Source organism: Neopelma chrysocephalum, unplaced genomic scaffold (genome assembly GCF_003984885.1).
Source record: "Neopelma chrysocephalum unplaced genomic scaffold, ASM398488v2 Primary Assembly neopelma1_103b, whole genome shotgun sequence".
Classification (NCBI taxonomy): domain Eukaryota; kingdom Metazoa; phylum Chordata; class Aves; order Passeriformes; family Pipridae; genus Neopelma; species Neopelma chrysocephalum.
Window position 1 is genome coordinate 4911299 of NW_020897767.1, and position 25523 is coordinate 4936821.

Here is a 25523-nt window from a genome sequence, read left to right on the forward strand (position 1 = left end):
ACTTGTGTGGCAAGATCTTGTTTGAATCTGACTCTCCAGGCATGAGGACTAGATCTCAGAGATGTTGAGACTTGGGAAGCAAGCAATCAGGATTTTCAAAAGTATCTGCACAACTAATTCCCTGGAGTTTATCCTTTATATTACCGTGGGTTTCACTGGGATTTGGGCACCATCTGATCTGCTGTGCTGATTGTCACCACTGCTGTCTCTCCATTATGCTTTGACAAGTAAGCACATCCCTTGCCAGGTACCATCAAGAAGCAGGTTATATCAAGCAATTATTGGTTGCTGAACACAGGAACAGCTTTAAAGAATATAAAGTAGTGTCTTTACCGCTCTTCAATTTTCCCTCTTTTGGAATAAAAGGTGAAAAGCTCAGGAACAGATCTTTTAATGAGGTAAAAAAGGAAATAACTGTTCTGCAGCAGGTGGTGTTTTGTGCATCTCAACCCTGGTTGTCTTCTACCTCGTCACAGGGAGCAGTGAGGAATGGGAGTGATTAAAATAGTGCTGGAGATTGTAAGATTATTCACTGGGGTTATGTCAGAGGAGGACAATTACGCTGGAACAAAGTGAGGGGAAGAAAGCCACAAGTTAATCTGTTCTCCCTTCACCTCAGGCTGATTAGAGTAAATTAACTGCTATTGCAAGTAATATGCAAAGTAGATACTCATTATTTTTCTGACGTCAAATAAAATAATGTATAACAAAAATAGTCCTGAAATATGTTTTACTAATTATGCCTGTGGACTATTGCTTTCATTCTGTAAAGCAAGCCAGCAAGCTAACAGTCATCCCCCTCCAAATCCCACAAGGCTGTTTGCTGATCCACTCTCTGCTCATGTCAGTATGTATCAATTTTGTTTTAAAATAAAGAAGTTAAACCTTCCTGACAGGTAGATACACCATGATATACTTTCAGACTTGAAGGGTTGTCTTTAGGAAAGGGATTCTTCTCCTCAAACTGTATCAGCTGCTTTAATAAAACCCATCTCCATCGATACGTCTCGGGCTGTTATGTGCAGCTCCATATCCTGCTGAGGTTTACCTCCTGTTCTGCTGTCACTCAGCACATCAGATATAATGCACTCAGCATTAATAGTGGGGTTTTTACTGTTGATGAACCAGGAATGGGATCCTTTCAGACTGCAAAGGGGTGAGGTGGTACCGGGTGTCCCCATTTCTCAGGAACCTGCACAGCTCAGTGCAGGCCCATGAGTGGGGCAGGAGGAGAAGGGAAGTACTGAAGTTGCTTTTTATTTTCTGTTTTACTAAGTCGTTAATGGTTTTTTGACTTTCTGGAGTTCTTTCCATGCCGAACGTACTGTCAACACCATGCTTTTATCCCCAGAGAACAAACAGGAGTGGAGCAGGAGTCACAGTCTCATAGCTCTGAAAGTGTCTGACAGATTAGATAGAATAGATAGATAGATAGATAGATAGATAGATCGAATCTTGCCCACTATCCCCCTGAAATATTATTTATTTTGTTATTGCATACCTTGGTGAAATTTTCCCATGGCTGGTTGTTTTATGGGTTGTTTGGGGGAGACAGGAAGGTCTAGTTTTTATTTTATTTTTTGTTTGTTTGTTTTCTTTCAGCTAATCCTTTCATCATTTCTGTAAACAAAGACATTGCATAATTTTGTGCTAGTGCATTTTACAACTACTTTAAAAAAAATTACATAAAGGGTGTGTTTGAAGCAGAAGTGGATGCTGTGCCTCTGGATCAGCTGGCAGCCTCTTTAATCCCACAATTCCCAGGTTGCTTCCTGCAGTCTCTTATTTAATTCATCACTTATGTTCACAATTCTGTAACAGCGAGTGTATTATGGCTTTTCTATAAAGTACTTTGTCATGCCAGGTTTTCACTGTTCTTGAAATGACACAAACTTCATGTGGAAAACAGCAGCAGATAATTCAGTAAATAAGGATTATTGGAATGATCCACTCAAATGAAATGGGAAATTTCAAACCAATAACTGACATAAATAAATGCATATTTATCACTGAGCATCGAAATACAAAACCCCCATTAATTTACTGTTTTACTCCTGTCAGCATCTGCTTATTATTAGGTACTGCCATGTATATGGAAACTTTGTTGTCTTTGCATTCTTCATGGCATTCAGTAAAACTTTGAGGAAAAGTTTATGAAAATTGTTGCTAACTAGAGCAGAAAGCAGGAATTATTTTTTTTTACAATTATTTGTATAACTCCTCTGGCACGGTAGAAATATATTAAGTCATGTGGCAGGTCATTGATGGGCTCTCAGTTGTGGAACCTTCAGAAGTCAAATTGAAATCCTTCTGTTGTTTATGTAATTGTGCTTCAAATCAGCATTCATTGGGTTTAAATCCTGCATATATACAATTTTCCAGCAGCTCCATATTAGTTCTAGTGATTATGTACTAATTAGTGGTGGTATTATGAATTATTCTGCCTTCCCACTAGGACTAGCTGCTGCAAATTAAAGGTTAAGAGATCAAGAATAGAGTAACGACAGCAAAAACACAAGAGCTTTCTCTGTGGTGGAATGCAACCAATTTTGTTGTCACTTAACTGAAATTGAGTTCTTTTTTGTAAGGCCTTAAGAAAAAATATCATGAAGTTTTTAAAGAGTCTTTGATCTCAGAAGAGATAAACTAATGCAAATACAATACTTCCAACCCAATTTCAAATATTACAATTCTGTATAAATCATGCTTTGCTTTTTCTTTCTATTAACTTGGTAATTTATTTTCTATGATCTTTGTTTCAGACAAGACTTTTGTTTTGGTTTTGGTTTTTTATTTTATTTGATTTGTAAGTATGATTTGAGGGAGAAAATTACTTGTTAAGTTGGCAGAATGGGAAAGTAGAACTGCCTAGTTTTGCTCATTTACTGTCAAATGCCAAGGTGAGTCATGGCATCACAAAATTCACTTGTTGCTGACATGAAATAATGCTCCATTTAGGAATTTGTAGCAGGGAGATTAGAGGCTCTCAGACCTGCATAAAGATGGGCCATTACTGAGCCTGGCATGTACTGGCAGCATCCAAACCAATCTCTCCAGCAGAAGATGTTTAATCAGAAACTCAAGATGTAGGACAAGTTCTAATATTCACTTCAGAATTTATTACCTTACCAAAAAAAACCCCAAAAAAACCAAAAAAACTAAACCAATACCATTACAGAATGAAGGTTTCTAATCAGGACCGTGGCAGTGCAGGATGCGAATCTTGTATTTATTTCGTTTTGTGTGGTTGTTATAGTTTGGGTAGATACATTTTTCTTGGTGAGCCCTGAATACCTTCTTGTTGCTGTTCACAAGTGGAATCATCAATTAGTTTGGAATAATTCCTTAACCTGCAAAGTTTACTGCTTCATCCCAAAAAGAAGCTGAGATACAGATCAGCTCTGTCTGTTGCTGTCAAGTACAGGCTGCCTATTTTCTGTTCTGCACTGTAATAAATAGCCATTTGCACCACTTAAATCAGCTTAAAGATTTATTGAGTTAGTAGTGTTTGCTGGTGTAGATCAAATATTAAATAGTTTTGCTCCCTTTTGGGATAAGGTGAGATTATTAGAATGTATAGATTTGCTTTAAAGTATATTTTTTATATAAATTAGAATAAATATATATTTAAATATAAAATTCAACTGTAATATTTTGTCAAACATCATCTTCATCTTTGATGTCATTGATTATAATTAATGACTTAAATCTAATCCAAGAGCTTTGAGAGCAGGGTCATTGAGGAACATACCAGCACAGTCCCTTCTCACAGAATCCTCAATGTGACTTTTCTTAACTGCAGCAAAAAGAAATGCTCAGATGAGAAAGCAGGAATAAACCAGCATACAGTAGTGGTTCCCAGAGCAAACCTGTCAGCTTCCAGCAGTGTACAGTAGTGTGATTTCCAGAGTTTGAACCATCATTTAATTTAATAACCACCAATATATTCTTCTGTGAATTTGCTGGAAAGAAAAAATCTGCATCCTTGCTGTCGACTGCTAACTCATCATGACTTTAAATCTTCAGTTTTCAGGGTTTGAAGCCTTTGAGATCTAAAGTCTAAATGTAATCCTAGCCTTTCTGCAGGCCTGCCTGTGAAGGAGCCCTGAGATTCCTAAAACGTTCAAACCGTGGATTTTTGCTTAATTTAATGTAATCCTATATACTGATGATTATTGTAGCATTTTCTGTATGAGATGGATGAGACAGGTTCTCAAATGCCAGCTATTACTGACATTTAATCTGATATAGGTCATCAAATACCAGGGTGCAAGAACTGTTTTAATTTATTTTCCACATTAATAATAAATTTAAAATAAATGAGTGTTGCAAAAATGCTGTCTTTTTTCATTCCCCATCACTAATAGAAAAAGTTGGTTGACAGAAATCACATAGTTGAAGACAAAGCATTCTGTGTTGTGATCGATGCTGGCGGTGTAGAAAACGTGATTTTAAATCTGTGATAAACCGAGTGGGTCCATTTTTCGCATTTCATGGTGCCAAACGGTCCATATAACAGTCATTTCTCAAGCTGGGTTGAAAGGGCCATGTCTCAAACTCTGGGAAAGAAAAGCTGCTGGAGAAGTGGGGATGGTGTTTGGGGAATAATGGCCTCCTGTGTCTAGACAGTCATTTTTAAACGACGAGTTATCACTACTGCTGTCCTGATTTGCTCTGTGGCTGAACTTAGCTCTAGGACTAAAGTTAAACCTACTAAAGCTCCAGACTACTTTCCTGTTAGCCTGAGCTTCCTCAGGCTGCAAGTCACACACCTACAATAACTGAACAATTAATGAAAACTTCCCTCTTCCTCTCCTGAAAAAAAAAAATCCTATTTTAAAAAGTAATTTTTAATATTGTTGCTTTTCAACTACAGGAAAAGGTAATTTATTAAGTGGAAGAAGCAATAGAGTCTGACTGCATATAATGTCTTGTGAAAATTAAATAGCTTCAGGAAAAGTGATGCATTTATTTTTTTCTGTGAAAGGGCTATGGTACAATGCTAAGGAAGTCTTTGAAAATAAGTCTAAGAGTATGTGTATTCTGCTATGTACTTGGGTTCATATAAAAATTATAAGAGGTCAAGTGGAACCATTTTGCTGCTCCAGAAATCATTCAAAGCAGAATAATCAAAAAAAATGACATTAGAAACACATATCTCTAGTTCAGTTTGGAGGATAATGTAGATGTCAGACCCTGAGTTGCCCATGAAGAAACAGAATTTTAGTTTCCTGGAGCAAAATTATTTTAGTGCATGTTGTATATCTGATTAAATATATAGCAGTTGAAATTAACCATCAAATTCTCAGAAATAAATATTCAGGATAATCCAAGAACTATATTCATCATCATGACTGATGACTCCAGACTCAGAATTACAGATTTAAGTATAGCCAACATGGTTTGGATGTAAACACACATTTTATAAATATTTAAAAGTCTCTTAAATAATTTTGAGTTCATATCTACTATCTTTGAAATATTTTAGAGTCTTCTGGGTACTATTTGGATGTCCCATTAAAAGTCTGCCTAAATGGTGATATAAAACCATGTTACATGGCTCTTTGTTTTTAAAAATGAGTTTTCTCAGTGGATCAACACATCAATTTGGCACAGCTGGTTTGTGATAAAATGGGAATAATCAATGTTTCTTCATTCTTATTCTAACTGATGAGCTTGCAGTAACAAATAGGGAAATACAGTTGCAGTCTGAAAGGAATCTACTTCCAGATTTCTGCATCTGATTCAAATCTGATACATTTTCAGATGAATAGCAATAATCTGACAAATGAAATACTAATGCTCAGGGCCCTTAATGAATCCAGGAATACATCTGCAATGTGTCTTTCATTTCAAACTGACAGTTATTAAAACTTTGCCTACAGTTATGGAAACAAAAAAAAAGTGACTGAAAAGTTAATATTTGATTTACTTACTAAAATTTTATATTGGGAATAAATTTGCAAAATTCAGGCAACATCCTTTTGTTGAGAAAATTACTTTGTGCACAAAATTACTCAAGATAATTGCATGATTTTAATGAAAAGAAATTGAATTGTGTTTAGACAGAAAGCAGGTTAAAAGTATAAATTTGATATGTGCTAAGGGAGGAAGTTTTTCAAGTTACTTTAGTCTTGCTGTTGATGAGAGAAAAACACAGACAACTATTGTGATGAGAACAAGTGTAAGACAATTTTTTTTTTTTACATTTCTGTCCTCCAGCAAAACCTATGAATTGAATTTTCATTTCTCTGTATGTTTGATTTATTGCTATTATATTCCAGGTGTGCATTTTTTCAGCATGTCCAGACAGTCACACCTATTTATAAGCAGAGCAAGAAAGAGAATGTGGAAGGGTTGATACGGGTTTACCAAATGTTTACTCATGAAGAAGTATAGCTTGTGTAAGAAAATTGCCATATATCTTACCATCCTACATTATTTCTGCAGCATCCAGAGGTGGTAGATGAGTGCACTGGAAAGGCATCTGCAGTTCTTTCCCTGCAGAGAAAGCATTTGTGGGTGGAAAAGGGAGGAGACAAAATCTTTTAAGATTACTATGAAATTTAAAACTTTATGTATATTTGATTGACATCTCTAAGACAAAAGAAAGTGAAGGCTTTTATTCCCTGAATAGTGGAAAGGATCAAACTTGAAAAATAAGAAGCAGGGGTTTTTGTGGTTTTTTTTTGAAAGCAAAAAACAAGAGGCTATAGTCATAACACTGTAATAAATCACAGTCCTGAATTATCAACTTACAGTCACTTTATAACATCTCTGAAAATTCATATTACTGTGTCTGTAAGGAAATTGTATTGTGGGGCTCCTATTGATGGGAAACCGATTTAGCCTTATACCAGGCATACTTCTATAGATGGACAGTTTCAGGAGGAAAAACAACCTAATGACAATTTGTAGCTACTTTAGCAGTGAACCAGACTGGCTCTTTTTACAATCCATCCCCAAATTCACAGCTACTTTCCCCATTTTCTGCTCACACTGCCATCCCCTTTGCTCCAAATAAGAAAACCTTTGTTTGAACTGGTGATTTCCCTGTAAAGAGAAGGATATTTCATTACAAATGTCCCCCCTAAGGCACTTGGGTTGAGCTTTTGCTGATTGTGCCTGTTGTGCCACGAGCAGTGAGTGGAGCTCAGCTCTGTGTGGTGAGAATGACTTGTCTGACTGGGTTTTACTTCTGTCTGCAGCTCAACCCTCTGCTGCTCCCTGCGTGACACTACATCTGCAACTCTCTATGAGAAGAAACCATTATTTTACTCACTGCTAGATTTCCAAAATACCAGGAACATTGGGAATGTCTGTCCTGCCTTACTCTGCAGAAATCACGGTGTAGCTTTAATAGAAGTTCACTCCTATGGAGCACAAAAACACCCACCCAATGTTTCCTTCCAATTTCAGTTACAAAAAATTAATACACGTTGCTGGAGAACCTTCTGGTTTCTAACCCCTCTAAAATAGTGTGGGTTTGCCAGGGGAAATTACCCTCAAGGTGATGGATGCTTTGTTTTGTTGGAAAGAGGGTGGGGGAAGGAGTAACCCAAATGGCCAAATCCAATGGTATTTGTGTTCCTGCCCTGAGGAAAAAATGTCCTTTGCCTCAAATCTGAGAATTGCTTTCAATGTGTGTGTGTTAGCAAGTAGTGCTCTTCAAGTACCTAAGATCTGTCTGGGACACTAAGGAACAGGGCTCGTTTACGACCAAAAATGGACTGAGTCTGAGAGCAGCTGATTTCTTCTGCTTTAGATGTGGATGAAAAAGAAAATTACTGAACCCAGAAGTCAATCTAAAGATCAACAGAGGGTAAAATGTTCCTGGACCCTGCTATAGAGCATATTATTAATTGAATTTAATGTAAATCAAATCAAATCACATTTATTTTTATTGAATGCGGTAGAAATCAGATACAGACAGTTCCAGTTAAGTAGATCACCTGATACCACAAGTTGGAATTTAGAAGCAGAAAGCCCCACAGATGTTTTCACAGAGTCCTTTTAACTAGGTATTTTGATCACCTCCTCTGAAGAAGGCTCATTGTTCACCACAGTACCCCTAAGTTTAGTTATCCTATTTGTCTTACAGTATATCTGTATGGTGCCACTCAATGCCAATGGTGTTTTAAACAGATTAAATTGCACACCACTTCTCTTAATTCCAATTCAGAGTTTTTTCCCACAACATAATCCCTCTCCTAAATTAGAAAAAAAACTCTTACTTTTTGTCACTTGCTCATTTGCAAGATCAACGAATTACCTCTAGCAGCCTCCTGTCTTGAAAATGATCCTTTCAGTGTAATTTTTGAAAATTAGATATTGTCCTTTTCTACTCTTAGCTCCTGTTTTGGTATGGTAGCAATTATTTTACTTTATTCTAGATAGGTCTGGTCCACAGCAGTAACTTTGCCTAATAAAGATCTTTTTTTCTATAGGTACTTTACTAATTTACCTCCTCTAATATTGCACTGCTGTTCACTCTGCCCTGTGAACTGCCAAGCTCTCTGTCATTCTTCCCTTCAAAATCTGCCCCAGCAATTCCCAGCCTGTGTGTCTCTTCCCTCTTATAAAGAGTTATGAGAGACTGAGGAGGGAAATAAGCATAAAAAATAATAATAATGGCACAGGAATACACTCAACTGTGAAGCACAGTTGTGTGTCAGGAAAAAATCAAAAACTACCTCATGATACCTTATTGTTCCATACAAGGGTGATGGATTTTTTTGGGGAAAGAGCTGCAGAATTGGGATTTTTTCCCCCCTAAACTCTGATTGTGCTATGCAGTGTTTGGCATCTAGAGTGCATCAGAAATTAAGAGTTTTCATTCATGCAAGTGCCCAAATGTAGCTTTACAGGGAAATTGTTTCTTTCTCAGCTAATTAAATAGGTGGGTTATGTATGTGGTGACTGAAAGTTTGGAAAACAAAAGGAAGTGACAAGAGAGACGTTTCTGAACAAAGCCAGTGGTGGTAAGGGAGTTGGCAGCTGAACTAAGACAGTAACCATTGGGTCTGAAAGGAATTTTCGATTAAGGACAGGTGTCTCTGTCAGGAAAGTACAGCAGGCCCTTTGAGGGTCTCCTTACACGTTTTTGGGGCTTGATAATGAAGAAAAGATGAATCTGTGATCAGTGGTATGAGAGCAGGGATGGGAAGTTCACAGTCACTTTTGTCTCATGACAACATTCTTCTCCTCTGGCATTACTTTTATTTGGCAACATGATTTTATTGCTGTTTTTAGTCAGTGGGTTTGTCAGTGAAGATATTTTAAAATGTTAGAGAGTTGTCATTGCTCAGATGTGGAGGGAATAGTCCCTGCATATTCCTAGTTGAAACCAAACTTTTTGGAAAACCTCCATCCATGACTTTTTAAGATTGAGTTGTTAAGTAATGAAATAGGTTGTATTTCATAGACTAGAGAAAGTCAACTGGACCCTGGGAAATCAGCAGAAGGAGGAGCGTGTGTGTAATAGCTGGTGAGAGGATAAGTCAGCAGTGTAATAGAGCTGTGAAAATAGTAAATGTCACCCAGTGATGGCTGAATCTCCAGCTGAGGCAGGGAAGTTGCTGTTCCATTGTGCAGACACGGGTGAAGTCAGATCTGGAACAGTGCACCCAGTGGTGACCACTCTTGTTCAATAACTGACCTAAAATTGGGATAACTGCACAGAAGGGCAACGTAAAGGGAACATCTTATGAGAGGAGAAAGACTGCCTTTCCTTGCTTATCTCCAGCTGCAAGGTAGAGAATGAAAGAATTTGATTGCCAGCTAGAAATATCTCTGGAGGGGAAGACAGGTGAAAATAACTGTTTAAGCCAAATAAGTGTGCTGCAGAAACCAGTAGGTGTAATTTAGCCTAGAACTTATCATCATTAGTTAATAAATGTAGATTCCTAACTGCTGGAAAAACAATGAAACCATTCTGGAAGAGTCAAAACAGCTAAATGCTTTTATGAATTTAAAAAGTTTGAAAAAGGAATAGCATAACATGCCTGCAAAGCACCAGGACTTGATGAAAAAGATGTTGATTAACACCGGGCAGAATATGGGGTCTGTGGAGTGTCAAAGAGCTTGGAGAATATTCAGAATTTCCATGCATGACGGAGTCTATAGCTTTCAAAAGATAACATACCTTAATAAAATTCAATTTATTGCCAAAATTTTTACTGTTATAGCAGCCTCAATTAGCATCCTCACTGGCAGTATCAGGAAATAAAGGGTGTAATGAACACAGCTCTCCCTGACCCTGTCAAAGCCCATCCCTCAAAGTCAGTATTAGTGCATGGTGCTTGGGCTGTACAGGGTCATGCACATGGTCAGTTCCTGCTGAAATTCCTCTGTGAATGGATAAAAGATTTCATTGCCCTCTGCTGAAAATGGAGAGGCAAATCCAGCATCATTTGTGAGCAGAAGAATTAGCCTTGAGCTGACGTAAATACTGGTACAGTGCATCCTTGAGAGCTCCCGAGGCAAAGGAAATACAGTGTAATTGTGGGTCCACTTCATGTGTTAGAAACGCAATTCCGGTTTAAACCTCGTTCTAAAAATCTGCATTAGTCTTTAAACACAGAATTACTTTTCAAGATTACACAGTAAAGCTTTTAATTTTCTTAATTTAATTTTCAGAACTCTTTGATCGTACAGCAGCGGAGAGGCAACTACTTTCTTGTTCTGTCTTTTACCTCTTCGTTTAATTAAAAAGTTTTATTGTTATCACTCTCCAGGAGAAGAATAACGATTTTTAGAATAAAAGGAATGTCATTCACACATGAAGTCATGCTACTTCCTAAGCACAAATGATGCTAATATAAAACAGATATTTAGAAAACAATGACATGGTCCCCATCCCAGAGAGGTGGAGGAGTCTCTTAAATTAGATATTCTTAACTGGATCTATTTGTTATTGACATACAAGTATTTTATTTCTTGTCTGATCTGAAAAGATAATCTTGTTGTAAAAGGCAAATGATTAATTCTAATGTGTATTTTAGTCTGTAGAAGTGTTAAGTCTTTAATAAGAAACTCTGAGCACTAAGCAATAAGAAGTCAGTCTCAAGTCAAACCTCAGGCCTTTGTAACTGCTGTGTTTATGGATGTGTATTTGTATATCCAAGTGTGTGTGCCTGATCAGAGCAAACCCATTTGGTTCTGTGACTGCAAAATAAGCTTTATTTGAATTATTGAACCTTGAGATACAAAGTTACATTAAATAACCTAAATCAAATCCCCAGTAGTACAGATTGTAGACTAGAGTACATCCAATATTTTAACAACTAATTTTCCATGTATTTGGTGTTGGCCTTGTCCCTGCTGATGAAATGCATACATACATAAATAAGTGTATATGCTTCTATATACACACTGGTTTTTTGGCTATTTTCATTTCAAATTAAACATTTGCTTTGCAGGAATGATTTTTACTTTGCACATATTCTGTACTATGCACATTGTGATTTATATAGACCTGAATGTTAAGTGTGTGTTTTTAAAAGTATTCTTAAAGTACAGCTGGGATGCAGAATGACAATGAAGGACAAGACAGGAATTTGGGATTATTTTGATAAATAGAAACCCCTGTCAGGAATGGAGTTATCCCTCAGGCATCTCATAGGTAAAATTTATTCTGCCTTATGGCCTGGTGATGGACTACATGACCTTTCAGATTCTCCTTCAGCCCTATTTTATGATTCTGAGATCAATTCATTTTGGCATTTGACAGCTGCTGTACATAGACTATAGATGATTCCCTGCCTTTAATACTTTTAAGAGTTTTTTTTAATTCACAGGCTTTGCACTTAAAACATTTTAGTTGCATATAAAATGTATTCTTACTTATTTTAAGATGGCAAAAATAAAGGGTATGGGTTTCATTTGGCTGTTTAGCAAAGGTATTCTTTCCAGCCTAAAACATGTTACAATGCTGAATTTTTATGAGAGGTTACAAGGCTATAAATTAATGCTCTTTAACATAAAGATATCTCAAGGTTTATATGCAGTTGATCCAATGTTATTCCCATTAGTGTTAATAACTGGGAGATAATTCACTTCACTCGGAAAATGAAATCCTGATTCTTGTAGTAGTTTTAGTGACATTCAGCCTGGAATCAGATTATTCTTTACAGCATGTTAAAGTCACGGCAAGGTGGTCTTCAGCTTGCAAGTGTAATTTGTTCTCACAAATAGGTAATCTTGTTAAAATATTGTCAGGTTAATCAAAATTGATTTGCGTGTACTAAACCCAGTGAATGCTAATCAAGTATCGGGTTAGGAAGCTTTAGTAGCAATTTTAAGTCTTTGATAGTTTCCCATTTTTCTTGGATGGAATGACTCACTGGATTTGTGGAAATATTTTAAAGCCTGAACACCATTCCAAGGCTGGATACAAATGCACCACAGACTAAAGCATCTCCTTTAGAAATACATTTTCAAAAACCTGAGAGTGTGGATCTCTGTATTTGTTATACCTCATATGCAATGAATTGTTTTCCAAACCATGTGAGTGCTTTGTGGTTTTGCCACTCTGTTATTTGTAACTTCCTTGCCATTTTTTACAAATAATGGTTAAAAATATATTTCAGATTGTAATTGAAAGTATTACACGGTGTGTCTGTGGTGTAAGAAAATGCATTTAGAACTTCTGTACATTCCATTTGAAAGGTAATTCTGTGTAATTATGAATTTGTTGGAAGACACGGTGAATTTTTTTAGTAATTTTATGATTATAAATATGGTGTATATGGGACATTGAAATGACAAAGAAGAAAAACTTTCTTTTTCCAGAGCCACAAGGAGCTTTACACTCTGCTCACACCCTTTAAAACTTACAACATCTTATTTTCTTTCAACAGAAAGCTTTTCTTTACAGACTACGGGAATGCTGCCAAGGTGGAGAGATGTGACATGGATGGAATGAACAGGACGTGGATAGTAGACTCTAAAATTGAACAGCCTACTGCTCTTGCACTAGACCTCATCAATAAATATGTGTACTGGGTTGACATATATCTGGATAGTGTGGAAGTTGTTGACTATCAAGGGAGAAGGAGGCACACGATAATTAAAGGCAGACAAGTAGGTATTTATTTGCAAATTAGTAAAAGTAACAATATCAATAAATAAACATATGTAATGCTAACAGCTACAGGAATTTTAGACTTTTTTTCCCTTTAGTTCAGATGTGTTAGATGTCAAAAGATCCATCTGCATATTTTGTTTTATTTGCACTGTAGCCCATTTTGCAGCCTGTGGACTTGCTTCCATGCAGTGTCTCATTAACAATGCAGAATGTAAGTCACACTTCCCATTGTAAAAGACTTCAGGAGGGAAAATATGGGGTGATGGAAAGGTACTGGGAAATAAATCATTAATGACAAGATGTCCTTACCCCTTCAGGAAGGAGAGATTAACAGGCACAATAACTTAAAAGAAATAGAATAGCAAAAGCCACTCACCCATTCAGACTAATCTGAATACCCTTAAATCTTATTTTGTTGGTGGCAATGGTGTTTTTTTCCAGCTGATCCAGATGTTCAGTCATATACACAATTGCTGAGACTGTATGAGTTTTTGAGCAAGAGTATTTCAGTTTGGAGGGTGGGGTAGCAAGCAAGGTAGCAAGAACAGGAAGAATTCCGTGGCAGTTGTGAGATGTATGTAAATCCAGGGAAAATTAACAAAGACCAAACTGTTCTAGTTCCTGCTTGGACTCCCAGAGCTGGAGTGGGCATCATGTTTACATCTGCTTCTTCCTGAGGTTAATCAGGGTATATAAAAACATGCAAACAGAATAAACACTTTACCTTTTCTGCTGTCATTCTTTGCTTCCAAGTAATCACTGTTTACCAAAAGACAACTGATTAGTATAGCTGTCCTCTACAAATAGGCAGAAAATGTGACAAAAAGCAGTCTAGGTCACCTGATTAAACACCAAACACTTTCTTACTTTTTACCAACTTACTCCCAGTCCTTAGCCAGTTCTGGAATAACAGGTAGTTTTTTTCCAGGTAGCATTTTGGAATAGATACTCAAAAAAGGAAAATAATTTTCAGAAACAACTAACAAATACTTCTACAGGCTTGTAACAGTTGTACTGGTGTCATAGCAAAGATGCTTGTTTTTTCTCTTCTTGCTGAACTTTCAATCAAATAAGGACACTTTATCAAGTTCAGAGGGATTGTTTCTCCTCTAAGCTAGCTAAGAAAGGAGAATGAGATCTGTGACTTTTAATAGTGCTGGTGTTAAAAAGCTTGGCCTCTCAGTTGGTCACTGCTGTCACAAAAGATATTGGTTGACTTTCCACTCAAATGAAAGATTGGTGATTTCATGAGGTTTTGTGCTGCTTATACATGATTTAGAATGACTCTTTCTCCAAGTTACTCCTCATTAGTCCAAGGAAACAGCAGACGAGAAAACTGCTTGCAAGAAATTTTAGGGAATAAAGTTTATTGCACAAGTACAAGCAATTGTACAGCAAAAGATGTGCTTTCCAAATGATAGTGGCTTCTATGATTGATAACCTGGGTGGCTTTCAAAGGACGATTCTTTGTAGCAAGCAACATTTCTACTCATGCAGGAGATATCTGGAAAGCTTCCTGAGATGTAAAAAACAACAAATGCATAAATCAAATACAAATAATTAGGTGATTATAAAATACATTGGAAAAAGAGTCGCATGGTTTTAATAGTGTTAATATATAGAAGCTCCCATGGGAGTTAAATTAGAAAGACTTAAACTGAGTACAAATGGAAATAGGAAAGAAAGGATTATAATTCAGAGGAGAATTCTACAATTTGGTACAGATGTGTCGTTATTTTCAAGGCTGTTTTCCATCTAACTATAATTGGGTTGAATTTCTGTTGGATCTTAATCAAACACTTTCATTGATCTCAATTATTATTTCTTTTTCTGGGTAAGGACAGAAAACAATGGCAAGATTTGACCAACTGGGGTGGTAATTTCCAGAATGGATTGAAATACTTGGTGCACGATGGGGAGGGGGGATTTGGGTTGTTTTTTGATGATGTATCTCTGAATTTGTGAGTGAATGAGCTAAGTAAATACTTTATGGTGAGCAATTTATTAATTAATAATATATTCAGCCTATGAATATCTGAACATCTGCCAACAAATCCTCTTTAATTTGTTCGGCTTTCAAAATTGCCAGTGAGACATTTTACTTTTTCTACATCTATAAATCAAGCACAACCTCTAGATTATTGAACAACTCCTCTCTGAGCTGTGATTGTCTAACTAACTAATATTAAGTAATTTTTAATCAATGTGCCCGGACACATCACAGATAAATACAATTTTAGAATTCACTTTTTGAGAAACAAGCTTATTCAAAGATACCAACACAAAAGGAAAAAAAATAGCTGAGGGAATTTGTTAATTTCTTATGTATTCACTTAAGAAAATATTCAGCAGGTATATCTTGCATTATTTGCCTTGATTTGATTATAATTTCAAAAATGGATCAATTACGCCTATAAACTGTGTTTTAAAAATATCTAACTTTGTCATATTTATTAGTTAATGCTAATTGATAGTAGTTAATTTCCCTTAGTTAGTTAATGAACATTAGTCAATACTAAAAGAAGCTGTTGAACTTAAAATATGCAGGAGTTTTTAATTTAGAAGACAGAAACTGGGGAATTGTAAGAGTAAATTATTTGGGATTGCTAAATAATTTGAATTTTTTGCCTTTCTTGTACAAAACCTTTCTAATTATAAACTTCAATCTACATGAATGTAAACTGTACTTGTAGTGTAGTTTGTGTTTATAATCTACAAATATTTCCTGACATATTCAGAAAACCTTTTGTACAGCTTATCCTGTACAATCCACAGTAATGTTTGATGTTTATAAATCTTAGATATGCCTAAAGTACTGAGCTAAAATAATGAAACCCTTTTTTTTTCTTTTCCAGATTAGGCATTTGTGTGGTTTGGCAGTATTTGAAAACTATTTATATACAGTTAATTCAGATAACCTCAGCATTTTACGAATAAACAGATACAATGGCAGTGATGTTCAGGCTCTTGCTAGACTTGACAATGCTAAAGAGATCCATGTGTACCAGAAAAGAACTCAAACTGCAGGTAAGCTCAAAATTACTCTTTCTAGAACACATAAGACCAGATATTAAGGGGTTGCGTGGTTAAAGTTCTCCCAGAAAAATGTATCAGAAGATGGAGTGAAAATTTGTCACTGTGGCAAAACTCTCTGTTACTTCTTCATCTGCCCAGTTTTTTATGTGCTTGCTGCCAGTTTGCCTGTGTCTCTAAGCTCCTAAGAGCTCTTTCCTAAGGATTCAACACGGAGAACTGCCAGAGAGCCATGGTTTGCATGTTGTGTGGCTCCACACTCACAACACCTCAAGAATTGAACACCTTCAGAATTGTTGGATATCCAATGCTGTCCACAGACTTGGCTCTCAGAGATTCTTGGTAAATCTGGGCCTCCTTGTCAAACAGACTACAAACCTCCAGTGAGCTCCTGTCTTTGAGGTTGACAAAAAAGCGTGGAGATGTGCTCAATTAGACTGCCTAACATCCAACCCAGCACTGATGAGACGGGAGACTGCTGTCAAGGTTTCCTTGGTTTGGATAAATATCAGCTTTTCCATCTGTGACAGAAATCTTCAGTTTTGTCTAGAATGAAAACCTTTTTATAATCTCAGAATTTTTGGTAAAGGAGCAATTTCTGAGGGCCATAGTCCTGTATGACTGTAATCATGGCTCTGTTCTGCAAGCAAAACAGCAGTGTGATTTGGGGGAACTTTGTGCAGAGATAGCAAGATCCAAACTGTTTACAGCGATGCTTCATGAGAATTTTTTGATGTGACTGATAGCAATAAATCGTTGCCATGGCTGCTTAGACAGAAAAGCCAACACATCAATTCTGGTGCTCAACATCGATGTTACTAAACAGAATGACTGCTTTTAGAGAAGTTTTTGAAGTGGGAACAAACTCTAAATTGCTTTAGAGTGGGTGAACTAATTTTCACCCTATTGCTGAGGGCATTGATTTGCAGATGTCAGTGTCTGAAGGAGGCTGCAAAGACTCTTTCCTTGCTGTAGGCCCCACTCTTGTGCTCCTGAGGGAGTCAGAGAGGTTGAGCAGAGGAGAGACGGGAGCACAGTGTAATCTTTTATTACATCCTGTGATTACTTGGCTCCTCTTGCCCTTTGTTCACTCTGCTACTTCTTTTGTTTTGAATGGACATGTTTGTTGCTTGTCAAGATTCGCTGTAAAGGCTGTCTCAGCTTGGTGGAGCTTCTGTCTACCTTTAACCATATCGACCTTAAATCACTCGATTGCTTCTTTTAAAAAAACAATTCAAGAGCTTGAGGGAAAGGAGGAAGAACAGAAAAAAAAATAAAATTTGAGCTAAAATAGTCTTGGCCTGTTTTAGTCCAGCTTAGTAGGATAGCAAGGTAGATTTTGTTTTCTTGTCATATTTACCTTAAAGAGTTTAAAAAAATTAATTTTGATATATTAGTCTGCTAATTTAGAACTGTGCATTTGAAAAATCTGAAATCAAGAGAAAGCAATTATTTGGCTTCTTCAGCTGGATTTGTGTCCCAAGTATGGAAATCTGCACCTCATCCCTGGAAATGTTCAAGGCCAGGTTGGACGGGGCTCTGAACAACCTGACCTAGTGAAACATGTCCCTGCCTGTGACAGGGGGTTGGAATGAGATGGTGTTTAAGGTCCCTTCCAACCCAAACAATTCTATGATTCTATAAATATGGGGAAACGCTACAAGGTTTATTCTGTTCTTTAGTTTTGGCCAGGTAATTGCCCCAGAAAAGTGCTGTTTAATGGAACTGAATGAATAGCAAACTGTGTTGGCATGGGGTGCATTCTGTCCTCAAAAAACCCCAACCAACCAAATGAAGCAAAGCAACACATAAAAAAGGGGAGAAGTATCAGCTCCCCCAGGGAAGCCCTGCCCAGAAAATGCTGTGCGGGAGCTTTTTCAGGGAGGAGTGATCACACACAACATTGGGTCTGGTTAGATTGCCACGAGATGGCCCTGGGGAATACTTGTCTGACTTAGGTACCATCTTAAAAAAACACCTTCCTTTGTAGTTACATTCCGGGGAAAGATGTATTGTGACACAAATTCCCTTTTTCTTTCTTTCTAAACTTTCTACATGCTGATGCACATAATTATCTTGCTTTAAATGGATGTGAATAATGCTGTTTTTCCCTCGCCATAGTCAAAAGCCACGCATGTGAAGTGGACCCATATGGAATGCCGGGGGGATGTTCACACATCTGTCTGCTCAGCAGCAGCTACAAAGCACGGACTTGTCGCTGCAGGACTGGCTTCATCCTGGGGAGTGATGGCAGGTCATGCAAAAGTATGTTATTTAAATCAAAGAGTCTTCCAACCGTGAATATTCCAGGGTGTAGTTCTGGATGTTCCTTAGTGTGCTTATCAATAACAATGGAAATCACATGAGCTGCTTTGGGGTAAAATTTATTTTAAACATGTACCTTACACTTTGTTCACATACTCCTTTCATTCCCTTAAAATGATTTGACTTGGCTTAGTTCACAGAAGTGACAGATTAAACCCGGGATGCTGTTCAAAGAACACTAAAAATTATCACAAGTTTTAAATTAATCTTAGTCTTTATTTATATGTCATCCATTTTCACAGCTCACAGGTACTGGAATGCTGTTAAATAGTTTGTCACATCCAATTTCCACCTGTGCAATCAACTGGTAAGGCAGAAGCAAACTGTTCATGTCAATAAGTCAAGCAAGCTTTTTCACATTATCCTTTGAAAAGCAAATCTGATTTGTGCAACTGTGATTATACCGAACATTACATATACACAACCTGTTGGTCACCTACAGCCAACAAGAGGGCACTGAAAATTTTGGGGAACGCCTGTTTTTTATCTCATTTCTCAATCAAGTTGTATTGATTTCATTCAGGTGAAAGACATGCAGTTAGATACTCTGATGGATGCTGGTAGATGGATATATTTGCCCTCAGTCAAACCTGATACAGTTTTCATTAGCAATTTCATAAAAAAAAAACAACAAACAGAAAAACAAACCTGAGAGGAAGCAGAGAATTTTAAGAGGTAGCATTAAGCCTCTAAGGATATTTAGAAGTATATTTAAAGAAAGAAAGTAACTTTACTAAGCTTCAGTTTTTGTAATTAACTTAATTCATTAAATTGTAAGCAATCTCCCGAGAAATAGGAAATATTGGTATACGTGTTTTGTATCTCAGTATGGAAGAACAATCTGCGTTGGTTTGTTGTATTCCTTTCAATTTCAAAGAAATTTACTGTAATCTTCTGTGTTGTTTGGGTTTTTTGTGTTGTTTAGTGGTGATATTTAAAAACTTCAGGTGAAAAAAATGGTGTTTTGCATTTGCTGGAGTTATATTGTTGGATTTAACGATTTCTTCAGTCATGGTCTACATTATCCTGATAAATCCTAATTATTTGTAAAATTAAATGTCTACAGAGCTATATATGTCCACTTCACAGCAGATGCAGTTATTCTGTGATCTAGCACTGCCTTTCAGTGTGAACTTTTACACACACAATTACTTCAGCAGCTCACTGAAGTAATTTGTATTTTAAATAAGGTAATGTAATTATCTGGATTTTTTGAGTTTAGATACCTCCAGAATATATGAAAGTTTAATTTTTAGTATCGAATAATGCTCCCGCTCCCCACTAATTGTGTCAGTTAATTAAACAGGGACTTTATGCACTGTAAAGAAGATTAGGCAGCATCAGTTGTTTATGTTTGTAATCTTTCTTTTGCAGGACCAAAGAATGAATTGTTTCTTTTTTATGGGAAGGGACGCCCAGGAATAATCCGGGGGATGGACCTGAATACCAAAGTGTCTGATGAGTACATGATTCCTATAGAGAACTTGGTCAATCCTCGTGCTCTGGACTTCCATGCCGAAACCAATTACATTTACTTTGCTGATACCACCAGTTTCCTAATTGGACGACAGAAAATTGATGGCACGGAGCGAGAAACGATCCTCAAAGATGGTAGGCAATGCTAAGTGATAGTGACATTCAGAGATTCCCACTAAGGAGAAGCTGAACTGACATTTACAGATAATTTAAAGTTTTATTTAAATCTCCCATGGAAAACAGACCCAAATTAGGCCTCGAGCAGATTTGGAGATACTCTTTTTACAGCTTCCTGTTTATTGTTCCTGAGGGCAGAAATGTGAAGTTTGATGAAGTCACTCTGCCGTGAATTCTTACTTTGTCCAGTTAAGCTTGTACCCACCAGTGAGTAATTCCTGTGTCATAGATAGATATTCATTGAGCCATCCCACATCCTTGTGGACTTTATAAGACTTCTTCACACCAACCTGTATCACAGTGTTGATTTGGGAGCTTATTCAAGTAATTTGGCAGAGTGAGACAGTCTGTAGTTCTTGGAAAGTCACTAGGGAAAAAAAACACTGACTTTCCTGATGCATTTTCTATTGTATATGTGGAAGCAACAGGAACATCTAAATATCTTATAGAACCTTAATTAAGATGTTTTTTTACCATTTATTGTAGCAATGAGAGAAAACACTGGCAGTTCTCCAGTTTCCACCTCTCCCACTACGGTGGTCTAGAATCATATCTTGTCGTACTAAATGCTGTTGCAGTGGTAAAAGCTCCAGTTTGTCAATCCATATTTCTCCTTCCTTTATGGACCTTTTTCTGAAAGAGTGCTTCAGCAGGAGGTAGCAACTGCCTCAGCTGAAATCCATTCTAAAGTAATTATTTTCTAGTCCTCAAGAAAATAAACAGTATGAATATTCATCTTAGCCTTCAGAGAGCTTAATATCTTTACTTGTATATTGAAGCTCAAGACAGGGAAAGTAACTAAAAGACCATTGTTTTAGCACAGGGATTTTTCATTCCCTGTCATTCTTAACCCGCGTGTTAATCCATCAGTCTCACAGAAGTTATCTGCACTGTGCAGTGATATGGTGCTCTTTTGGTGTAAGGTCTCTCCTCAGAGTCTTCACAAGGATCCCTTCAGCAGCAGTTGCAAGGAACAGTGACAGGCTCTTTACCCTGCATACGTGATGGCTTAATAAAAGGCAGTTGTCTGGGTAAATAAGGAATACTCAGCTGTCAATTTGGTAATTCTTCATTTCACTGCAATATATGGGAATGGATAATGTACATCACAGAACTTCCACTGCTCAGTTTCTCTTACTGAACACACATTTCACTTTACAACAAAGTAATTCAAATGTGAAGTAGAGGAAGGAGCAGGCAATATGTAGATTTAAACGTTATAATAGCAGCAAGGAACATACACACAACATAGCAAAAACACTAATGCAATACCAAAAGAGTTATGGATTTTCTGCTGATACATTATTGGTGGTGCTATTTGCAAAGGCTGAAAAAATGTCACTGTCATTCTCTCCTCCCACCCCTTCCTGCCCCAGGAGCTTACCTTGTTAGTTCAAACTTGGTGTAGTTTCATAACTTTAAAGTATGTTTAAGGAACATTTGTTACTGTATTTTTCATGATTTAAAAAATTAATATGGCCTCCAGCTGTAACACCTCAGCTTTTATTCTTGTCAAGTCTCAAGAACTCAGCAGGGACAGATTAAATCATTCCTTGGTGGAAGGTTACTACAGAAAATCAGGTGTGTCAGGAGGTGGTTTAATATTTGCTCTGAACAGCATGTTGCTAAGGACTTCTACCTGTGGTAGGTACCACTTCTCAGAGTAGAAGTTCTCGATTTTTGTGACTATCAGGTTTTTCAAGAACAGATAACGCTCACTCAAACAACACTGTAACTCAGATAATTACAGTTTGCCTACACAAGAGCCTGATCCTACCACCTGTTGACTGGGAATTGCGATCACTGAGCACCTAACACTGCTGGAATTTGATTTCTCGTATGGTTTCAGCTGTGATTTCATATTCTTCACTTCAGAAAACAAACTACTGGGTAGTATTGATAACTATTTGACAGCCCAAAGCACAGCCTAGTCCAGAGCTGGCAGCACAACTACCAGAGCTGTGTACTTCCACCAGCAGCAGAAATTGTTATAATTAAGCTTTCAAACTTGCATGTAAAATCAGTCTTTCACATTAAAAAAGGGAAAAAACCAGACATTTTTAAAGGGATCTAAATATTGTTTAGTTGATGTAACATAAATACAAACTCTTGGGTTTTCTACTTGTCTTTGTCCCCCTCAGGTTTTTTTGGGGTTGGTGTGAGCCTTAACATGTTATTTACTGTAAATGCTAATAAAGATGGTCAAGGGATACCTGTTGCTTAAAAAAGGCCAAAGTTAGTCTGTAAAGATCTTTGGATGCTGTTTAGCTGGTTGATATAGAGCAGAATTATTTTTTCCTCAGTTTTTATGTTTATCTAGTATTTTAGGCACTATTAGTGTACATGATCTAACTGACATTGATGAGCTAAGCTATTCTGTACCAAATTACATGCTGTGTTTATAATGTCTTTCACATTTAAAAGCAATGTGGCAAATTGTTGCTGCTAGAACTATGAGTTTTTAAAAATCTTGTATCTATATTCAGCGTATTTGTAGCCCACATACTACTGTTGATAGTAAAATTCTGGTAGTATTTCCAGAATTACAAATGTTAACTTTTCAATTAGCAAGTGAAGAATGATCACAATGGTATTTTGCTCTCTCATTCTTTTTATATTGAAAGGATTTCACTGGTTTACTGTAGTCAAATCAATTTTGTTTAACCACAATGGCCATTATTTTGTTCCTGTTTACTACTTGTTGTGAAACCCATCTAAAAAGTAAGGAATGCATTTAAAGCTTTTAGATAGTGAAATAAAAATGAACTTTAAACAATAGCTTCACAAAAATAATGAAATTTGCCTCTATAAGATTGTGCTGTAAAAATCTCCTTTATTTTTAAAACTTCGTGATATATTTAGTATCTAGTTAACGTGATTTTTTTTGACTTACATTGTGTTTAGTTTGGAAACACATATGCTCCATAAATCCCATAGAAGGCGTGGTAGCTCAGGTGCAGTAGCTACTGTGTGAAACTGAATAGTCCTGGAGCAATAGGCTTGTAAATTTTAGGAGGTATCTAACATTCTAATCTAAACTTAGTTTTGCTGTTGATACCAGTGGAGTCCATATTTGCACTGTTTTGTCTCCCAAAGAAGGAAAGAAAGCAAAACACTTTCATTAAAAATTGATCTTATTAGTATAAAAAGTGTGTTTAGCCCAAAATGACAGGATGAGAAGGAATAAAAATAAAATGCATTTTGAACACCTTGTCCTCAAGTTTGATTTCAGTCATGTTGATGTTTTCTTCAGTTGAAAAAAAACCTGCTGAGACCCCTCAGAGCTTTAAAGGACATTTCTTTCACAGCTGAGGGTTGTCTCTGCTGCCTGGTCTGTTCAGCAGATTTTTCTCCATGAGCCTTGGGCTCCAGGACCTTGGTGAAACACTCTGTTCTTTTCCCTTCCGTATTTTGCACTTTTCTTGACATACTTGCTCACTCCAAGACCAAAGGCCATTCTCCACTCTCAGAAAGCTCCAGCTGGCTCTGACATTTTCTTTTCAAAAGAATGTAGCAAAGGCACTGAGAGACTGACAATAAAACTGACAGTGTCCATCAGCCTGGGAAACCTGGCTGAGCTGCTGGCACTGATCTCAGACACTGACTGCCCCTTGGATGTTCTGAACTGGGGGTGATTCTTGTCAGACTGGGTGGTTACTGGGTTGGATATGTCATCATACTGTTGTTTCATATCCTGCAGGGTGCATTTTGACACCATTGCTTCCCTCAAGCTCCTTAGATCACAAGTTAAAATAGTTCCTCGAAAGTAGAGTGATGTCCAGGTGTATCAGAAATATGGATAATAATGTTAAAACGCATTTTGAAAACCTCCCCTTTTTTTCCCCATAACTTTCTTACATTGTGTCTCACAGGATGTACTGTCATCTCTACACCCACGACTCATTTACTAAATTTAGGTCTAGTTTCTTAAGTGAACAAGGTTTAGTTGATAACTTTGATGGGTAGCAAATATCTGTAATATCTTTTGGACTTTCACAACGATTTCAGGTTAATTTGATATAAAGAAAGAGAGGTCCAATTACAATTAAAATCCTGCAGGTGGTAGATTGTACTTTGCAGTAAAGTAAAGAAAGCAGCAAACAAAACCTAGCAATTGTGAAATACATCACAGTTTTATAAAGATACATATATACATACCATCTCCATGATGTTTAATTTAACATAAGCAATATGCCTGGAGTAGGATGATTGCACACTTGGAGTTTCAGACATCATTAAAGCTCGAAAGAATCCTGAACTATTCTAGATCTTGCTGACTTTTCAGTACAACTAAACTGATTTTTCAATTATTTTCTATGTTGTTGTCAAGAATTTCTTTCATTTAATATGAAAAAACATATATATAATTTTCATATTTGTCTTTATTCGTCTCTGCTGTTTGTTCACTGCCATGTGCCCAGATAGAGTATACCACTAAGGGAAAAAGGCAATTTTAAAAATATGACATGGCTATCACACTATGAATTTCAGTAGCCCTCAGCTTCTTTAGTTTTCTATTTTAAAAAATTGAAAGCATGCTGCCTGAATTATCTCTCTTCATAATGGTTATTTTTATCTCTCTCAATAAGGGTTATGCTTGTTATTTTTAAATTTTAGTATACAATGCAAGTTATATCATAATTTTAATATACTTCAACAGTATATTGAAATGCATTTCGCTTATTTTTAAAGAGAAATTGTTATAAAAATAAAAAATGAAAAGTTTTGCAATGACAAGGTATTTCAAAACATTACAGCTCTGCTAACTTAAGAGGGGATATAATATGATGGTATTACAATCACTAAAAAACATTGTTCAACAAAAACACCAAAGTAATTTATCATGTTGCAGTGCTATTGAGATTGAAACAGCACCTTTTATAGATGCTGTTAATGCATCCAAGTGTATAAAAAGCACAATATTTCACTGTATGAGTAAACCTGTCATATTTTATCTTAGTGTGTTGCTGACATACCATAGGTTATCTATGGGCTGTAGTAAGCCAAAGGTTTTCTGTGCTTTACTAAGTAGGCTGTGACTTGGTCAAAGAGCTTTGCATTCCAGTGCATCAGAAATAATTTTACTGATTTATTGTAAGGAATGAGATATTTATTTGAGACATGGTCAGTAAAGGTGTTTGGGGTCTAAAAAATATTCTGGGTGAGGAGTTTGTCTCAAGGAAAATACATCTGACATCTTGCAAAGGAAAATTTGTAGGTGTGCTGAAGTTGCTAACATTAGCAAGACCTTTCCATTAGTACTTACTGATTGCATTGTGGGGGAGAATTTTGGTGGAGAAAACTGAGGGTGACAACATAATGCTACTGCAGTAAAAATAACTGATAAAAACTTGAAATGTCCCAAACTAGCGCTCTAGGACTTTATGTGAAGTTCTTGTCTGGAAATCTGACAGCTAAATTATAT

General features: G+C 36.6%; 1 protein-coding gene across 7 annotated transcripts in view; it reads left to right on the plus strand.

Moving 5' to 3' along the window:
• LRP1B (LDL receptor related protein 1B) overlaps positions 1-25523 on the plus strand; it is a 677950-nt gene that overhangs the window by 410422 nt on the left and 242005 nt on the right. For all 7 annotated transcript variants that reach the window (XM_027695895.1, XM_027695888.1, XM_027695892.1 and 4 more), the window contains 4 exons: positions 12861-13083; positions 15943-16114; positions 18242-18385; positions 19820-20056. In XM_027695895.1, the coding sequence (XP_027551696.1) occupies positions 12861-13083; positions 15943-16114; positions 18242-18385; positions 19820-20056 (776 nt within the window). The remainder of the gene's footprint in view (positions 1-12860; positions 13084-15942; positions 16115-18241; positions 18386-19819; positions 20057-25523) is intronic.